General features: G+C 45.2%; 1 protein-coding gene across 1 annotated transcript in view; it reads left to right on the forward strand.

Moving 5' to 3' along the window:
* Nucleotides 1-2,344, forward strand: part of LOC107114576 (acyl-coenzyme A synthetase ACSM3, mitochondrial-like) — a 23,557-nt gene extending 21,213 nt beyond the window's left edge. The window contains exons 12-13 of the mRNA XM_015416113.1: nt 957-1,076; nt 2,258-2,344. Of these exons, the coding sequence (XP_015271599.1) occupies nt 957-1,076; nt 2,258-2,344 (207 nt within the window). The remainder of the gene's footprint in view (nt 1-956; nt 1,077-2,257) is intronic.
* The last annotated feature ends 5,517 nt before the right edge of the window (nt 2,345-7,861 follow it).

The raw sequence follows: 7,861 nt of genomic DNA on the forward strand, positions 1-7,861 counted from the left end.
TCTTGGGGTTTCTTCCTTTTACATCCCTCAGGTTATAAGATGGACCTTTAGCTGCTCCTTCTTCTTCCGGTTTCATGTCCTCCCTCTCCGAGCTGCTGTCTTCTTCTCCGCTCAGTACTTCCCATTTTGCGAGTTCTGCCTCTTCCTCTGAACTGGCATGCCTCTTCAAAAAGTCTTGAGCTTTGAAAATGGAGTCAATCTTCTCTCTTTTCTCTTCAAATTTGAAAATAAGTCCTTCTGGAATCAACCGCCTATGATCACTTTCTTGAGCTTCCTACTTGGGCCTCCCAGGTTCTACTCTGGCATTTGAATCTCTACACTGGACCGGCTGCGCTTCGTGTGCAGAGAGCCCCAAGTTCATAGTTACAAGATTTTCTGCTATCCGCAGTGATTCAGTGTGAACAACTGAAGTGGCATGAATGGGAAGAACTGTCCCACAACAGAGAAATAAAACTGAAAGAGGGATTTGGGGGGTTACAAGAGATGAAATGAGAAAAGCAAAGTTATCCCTTGGCTCCTCCAGTCATTCAACAACAATTATTAGAAGTCCAAAACCACCACCCCCCCACATAATTACTAGAAGTCATTCACTGCACTATCAACGTAGCGTTTAACGTAGACTATGGTTTGGGAGACCATGTTCAAATCCCCGTTCGACTATCACTCTCTACCTAACATACCTCATAAGGTGGTTGTTGTGAGGAAAAAGTGAGGGGGGAGCAGCATATAAATAGCTAAACAAATGAATATTGCTAATAAATCCCCAACAGACTAATTAAACAGGCATATAATAGGAGAACCAAAGAATCATAAACTGATTTTAATAATGCATTACAAATGCTCAAGATCACCTACAACCTTATTCTATATCCCCCATTGTGTAGTGGCATATATAAGTTGTTCTATAAAATTTTGATATTACCAAAGAATCTTATTTGCATCTGATTTGGTTGTAGGTTGTGAAGGCATTTATCATCCTGACTCCTGCCTATCAGTCACACAATACGGAGAAATTAATTCTGGAACTGCAGGAGCATGTCAGGAAAGTTACCGCTCCATACAAATATCCCCGGAAGGCAAGTACGGCACTGTTGGTTCTAAATGATGTGCTGCCAGAGGTTGCTGGGCTGGTGGCTGTGTTTGCTCAATCTGCTGCTGTAGCAAACAGAAGTAACTTTTTGTCACCTTGATGAGTTTGCTGCTTTGGGGAGAGGAGGGACAGAGGGAGGTTGGGAGCCCCAGATCCCGTGAAAGGCAAAACAGGGCCCATCTGAAGCATTTCTATACTGCTTCTTGGGGGGGGGGGGCTGTTTGCAGACCACAAAAGAAAACCAGAGAATAAAAACAAACTAAAACCTGACACTTTAATTTTTGTAGCCACCTTGCAACCCAGACAGAAAGACAGTCTAAGCTAAGTAGAAAATAATATCAGGACAAAATCATCACAAGCCTAAGAACTGTGTACTGAAGAAAACTTGAAGGGGTTAGATCTCCCCATCCCCACCAGGCTCAATTTTGACTACTTTCTGTTTAAAGGTCTTTCAGTGATAGCACCTGTGATAGACAGTGAGGTTGGCCGGGGGGGGGGGCGTTGGTGTGGATGGAGGCTCAAAAACTGGGGGCAAAACTGCTAACTGTTCTTCTTTCCGGACTCCTGTGCCTTTAACCTCTGCCAACATCCATCAGGCAATGCAGATGTCAAGGTTCAGGAAGCTTCCCCTGCTCTCTTCCACCAACTACACAGCAGGATGGACTCTCTGATACAAACCAAGCCATTTCTGATCATAACACTGAGTTTAACAGTCCTATGCAAGATAGAGGATCTCTTAAGTAAGGGGTCAAGGCCAACCACGTTTAACAGAAATCAGACATTTGGTGTCTAGATTGAGTTCAGTGGTTCCAAGACCAAGGCAAAGGCTACACTTTCTTTTTCCTGGGTCCCTGTGAGTGTGACGGGGGTGGGGGTGGCTGTGGCTCAATGGTAGAGCAGAAGGTCCCAGGTTCAATCCCTGGCATCTCCAGCTAAAAGGACTAGGCACTGGTGATATGAAAAACCTCTACCTGAGACCCCCAGGGGAGCCACTGCCAGTCTGAGTAGACGATACCCCCCTTCATGGACCAAGGGTCTGATTCAGGATAAAGCAGCTTCTTGTGCGTGTCCAGCCACCACCCAAAAAGCTTAAGAATTCACAACTGACGACTACCAAATCCACGTTTATGTGCTCAGACGTTCTCTTTTTTTCTTGTTTCAAATTAGGTAGAGTTTGTTCAACAGCTACCTAAGACCATCTCTGGCAAAACCCAAAGGAAGCTGCTGAGGAAGAAAGAGTGGGGAGAGGCCTAACTGTACCCCAAAGCAAGCAAGCAAGCAAGCAAACTGGACTGTTTGTTCTCCACCACTATGGTTGTCCCTACAGTTATTTTGATGCTATCATGAACGAAGTTCCATTGCTTCATGGGGCGGTGGTGGCGGTAATGGAACATTAATTCTTTATTGACGCTAATTTAAATCAATCATCATTTGGTACATCTGGGCATATGGGAACACACGATCAAGTTTCCAACTATTCCTTCATCCCTACCAGAGTTGTTCTTAAACTGTGAGACTGACCCCCCAGCCCAATTCGGAGGAGTCGGACACCTAAAGCAAGGAATGTATAATTCCAGTAAGGGATGATTCCCAGGGCAGACGAGGCCTTACTCCCTTTCTCAGTCAAGGTCTGCACTGATCAAATCCCCATGCCAGACCCTCACTGCCCATCACCCCAACCCAAGTTGAGGGGAAGGAGAGGTCAATTAGCATTTCCTTTAAAATCATAGGCCCTCTTTCAACGTCAGTATTCAATTAGTACCCTGGTCTGCAGATCCTCTCTGGTAGCAGGCAACTGTGTGCGGCCAATATATGAGAATGTCCACACCTACGGAACAGCACAATGAGCCAAAGTTCAGGGGAAGCAGGGCTATTTTTGGGCAGGAACGCACAGGAACGGAGTTCCGGCTGGCTCCCAAGTTGGCCACGCCCAGCAGGAACTCATTAGCATAATAGGCCATACCCAACAGCAGAAACACATTAGGATTGGCTACATTAGGGGTGTGTGGCCTAACATGCAAAGGAGTTCCTGCTACAAAAAAAGCCCTGGTTTTGACCACAAACAAGGTAAACAGAATAACAAGCAAAAGGTGGGTGTGGCTGGATAACTACACTTCTGGTAACATGGGGGTGCGGCCTAATGTGCTAATGAGCTGTGCCGCCAGGGGTGTGGCCTAATATGCTAATGAGTTTCTGCTGTTGGGTGTGGCCTATTATGCTAATTAGTTCATGCTGGGCTTTTTCTACAAAAAGAGCCCTGAGGGGAAGTATTACCAGGTTACATACCCTTTGGATGACACAAGCTTAATGGTGTCTTAGCAATATTTGCTTGCTTTACAAGTGTAGAAGCAAAGCCTCTAGGAAATGGGCAGGCCCCTAAAAACAAGAAGCAGAGAAGGAGAACCCCTGAACACCAAGGGGTTGGATCCTACCAGGGCGTGATCTTGCCCAGTTGCCCTCTTCACTGAGACCTTGACCAGTATCACTTCTTATCCATGCAGTCTGCCAGTTCCTCTCTTGTACCAGTGGAAAAGTTGGCTGGAGCCAACCCAACATGTTTCCATCTTCAGCCATCTAGCATTTCTCAACTCAAATGGTAAATGTAACTCCAAACATTCCCTCTGCCCCTTCCCACTAGCCAGGAGAGTATGTTCATTCAAATATTCCAAAAGCCTGAGAAAGATAATCAGCCATCAGGAGAACATCGTCCATCATCAGCTCCCATTGATGGACCATCCTGGACCAATTATTTACTATTTATTAATTTAAAAATGTGTATCCTGCCTTTCTGATCCTACAAGGGCCACCAAGGTGGTTAATAATTTAAAACACATATGATAAAATAACAATCTAAAATTGCTAGCCATCTGCTTAATCAAGGATGGTCACCCAGCATCCAAAGCACAAGAGAAGACCTCAGCCATTAGGAACACATCTTCCATCATTAGCTCCCATCGATGGACCTTTCTGGACCAATTGCCAGACATCATCTCAACCAAGGATGAGCACCTAGATCCATAACAGTTCATACACTAGCTGGAATCCCATTTGAATAGGTGGGAGAATTCATTTAACATTTGCACTACATCTACAGTACACTGGGTTTCTTTTTGGCACTTATAAAAAGTAGTAAAAGCAAGAGCAGCTGGAATTCAAAACAGTCACCTTGAACCAAGAGGAAAGCTAGGATATTAATTAATAAAATTCTGATTTCAACATTTTGATTAATAAAATCAATTATTTTAATATATAAATTAATATTACCTTATTTTAATATTTTAATTAATCAAAACAATTGGTTGTTTCAGCCTGAAAGCATCACAAAAGCAGGCACTCAATTAAAATTGCTAGCCATCTGCTTAATCAAGGATGGTCACCCAGCATCCAAAGCACAAGAGAAGACCTCAGCCATTAGGAACACATCTTCCATCATTAGCTCCCATCGATGGACCTTTCTGGACCAATTGCCAGACATCATCTCAACCAAGGATGAGCACCTAGATAACAGTTCTTACACTAGCTGGAATCCCATTTGAATAGGTGGGAGAATTCATTTAACATTTGCACTACATCTACAGTACATTGGGTTTCTTTTTGGCACTTATAAAAAGTAGTAAAAGCAAGAGCAGCTGGAACTCAAAACAGTCACCTTGAACCAAGAGGAAAGCTAGGATATTAATTAATAAAATTCTGATTTCAACATTTTGATTAATAAAATCAATTATTTTAATATATAAATTAATATTACCTTATTTTAATATTTTAATTAATCAAAACAATTGGTTGTTTCAGCCTGAAAGCATCACAAAAGCAGGCACTCAATTCCTGAAAAGCCAAACAGGATAAAACACAAACTTCTACAGATAAACACACCCACAAGCACCTCCAGCAATCTGAATGCAAGAAATATTAGCCAGAAAGAACATAAGATCTAAGTCAACACCATGGGTTACACTAGCTGGAATCCCATTTGAATAGGTGGGAGAATTCATTTAACATTTGCACTACATCTACAGTACACTGGGTTTCTTTTTGGCACTTATAAAAAGTAGTAAAAGCAAGAGCAGCTGGAATTCAAAACAGTCACCTTGAACCAAGAGGAAAGCTAGGATATTAATTAATAAAATTCTGATTTCAACATTTTGATTAATAACGAGTATCGTGGGTCCCCCTTCTTGTCATCAGAATTTGCGCTGGTTCCACAGAGGACAGAACCTCCTTCTCTCCCTTGCTCTCCCTGTCAAATACAAGGAACTGGGGGGAATCAAAACACCTAGAGGAAAATCCCACACCCACCATCTAGCATGACACTACTCAAGGAGGCAGCAGATTTGTGGAGCCAGGGGGCTTCCACCTCCAGTTCCCTCCACAATCACCCTTGGAACCCCCAAAAGAGGGGAGAGGGCAGGTCTGAGCAGAAACTTGGTCTAGAAGATGTGGGGCACACCTAGTAGCATGAGGCATTCCCTCATGCAGCCAGCAAGCAAAGGTAGCGGATCACTGAACTTTGCCAAGATCAGGGCCCCGCTCAAGTCAATGGGAAAGGCAGGGCTACCAGGCATTTGGAGACTTGGATCTCTGCTGGCACAGCATCCCACAAGGCCAGCTTTTGGCTTGATAGTCCTGCTGTTTCCTTACTCTTCAGACTGCCTCCCTTCTCCATTACTGATCTAGTGCTACCTTGGTTGACTGGTTTGAATGGTAACTGCTGAGCTGATAAGAGGATATATTGTGAAGTTCCTTCAAAAGTGCGCAGACTGGCACAAAAAGTCTGTAAATGCAGCACTTAAGGACCTAAGAATGCAATGGCCCCCATAGGTGCCATAACGCCTACTAATGAGTTTCCTGGAGTCCATTTGCTTCTTACCCAAAAGCAAATACCCTCTATGGATTTCCTCCACCTCACTGGGGAAGGGGAACCCCAAAAACAATTGATTTCATGACAGGAAAATACTTGCCTTGCAACTTCCCACAATTTTGTGACTGGCTCCGTTCTGTGGTGGCACCTTCCTCAAAGTGCCCACAGGCTCAACAAGATGGGGGGCAGCATTTTTAAATCCCACTCTTCCCCCAAAGAGCTCGAGGTGGTGCACATGGTGGTGAAAACTGCTGTCAAGTCACAGCCACAGGGTTTTCACAATGAGATGAACAGAGCAGGTTTGCCATTGCCTACCTCTTTGCAGAAGAAGAAGAAGAGGAGATTGGATTTATACCCCGCCCTTCACTACCCAAAGGAGTCTCAGAGCGGCTTACAAATTCCTTTCCCTTCCCCTCCCCACAACAGACACCCTGTGAGGTAGGTGGGGCTGAGAGAGCTCTCACGAGAACTGCTCCTGAAGCAGAAGAAGAAGAAGAGATTGGATTTATACCCCGCCCTTCACTACCCAAAGGAGTCTCAGAGCGGCTTACAAATTCCTTTCCCTTCCCCTCCCCACAACAGACACCCTGTGAGGTAGGTGGGGCTGAGAGAGCTCTTGACAGCAACGGCTCTTTTTCAAGAACAGCTCTTATCAGCACTACGGCTTGCCCAAGGTCATCCAGGCAGGTGCAAGTGGAGGAGTGGGGAATCAAACCCGGTTCTCCCAGATTAGAGTCCGCGCACTTAACCATTACACCAAACTGGCCATAGACTTCCTTGGTGGTCTCCCATCCAAGTACTGAGCCCGCATAGTAACCAGGCCTGACCCTGCTTAGCTTCCAGGGTTTGACAAGATCAGCTTAGCCTGGACCATCCAAGTCCTTTGTCCTCACAACAGCCCTGTGAGGTAGGCTTGGGTGTGAGAGAAACTGAACTGCTGCAGTCACTTCAGTCAATTTACTGGATAGAAGCAGGACTCGGACATGGAGGATAGGCCTCAAAAAAGAGAGCTGGCCTTTAAAAAAAATGTCTGCCTTACCAAATGGGGAGAGCCGCTTCAAGATGAACGGGGGGCTCTGTAAGGTTTTTTTTTACAGAAGCTACCTCATATTTTATAGGACACAGGAATCCAAATGTGTCCCACACCATCAAATAAGTTCATGGTGGACAATCTATTCATTCTCATTGGTCTTTAACGAACAACCAATGAACTGACCATCTGAGACACAGCAATCAGTGATTGGCCGAAGGAGCCCAGACAGACAGAATAAAAGGGCTGATACAGCCTGGCTTGCAGACAGGTGAGGGGCAGGAGCTGGTAAGCAAAAATTGCTGAAGGTAGGCAGAAAGGGAGAGCAGAAGAAGAGTTGTGGGTGGTGTGGAGAGAAGCCTGTAGTCTGATAGTTGGACTGAGAAGAAGATGGTGCATGAGGAGGGTAAGCTGAGGCCACAGGGCGGACTTCCAAGAGCAGTATCTAGATGTCCTAGTTCCATGCCTTCAGTGAGAAACTCTTGACCAGATTCACAAGTGGTGCATATGCCTTCCATATCCTGAGCAACCAGGAAAGAGCCTGACCAGGAAGAAGATGTGGAGCATAACACGCAGGGCTGCGCAAGTGCTAACTTGGGGGTGAAGGCCTGATTAGGGGAAACTGGCTGTTTGCATTTAATCAGAGGAACCAGCTAGTACGGGGATTGTCAGCTCACTTCATTATGAGGCAATCGCTGGTTTACCTTTCACCACCACCACCCCAGTGAGGAACACTGTCTACGACTTCTGTTTTCCACGGCTGAGCACACAAGCACACCTGCCCTGAGAGAGCCTGGGAAAACAGCAAACTGGTTTTGGTTGCAAAGCCGTCAGTTCCCTTTCAGCAAAGCTAATTGGGGGGGTTAATTGGTAAACATAAATA

Source organism: Gekko japonicus, unplaced genomic scaffold (genome assembly GCF_001447785.1).
Source record: "Gekko japonicus isolate JY-2015 unplaced genomic scaffold, Gekko_japonicus_V1.1 scaffold321, whole genome shotgun sequence".
Lineage (NCBI taxonomy): Eukaryota > Metazoa > Chordata > Lepidosauria > Squamata > Gekkonidae > Gekko > Gekko japonicus.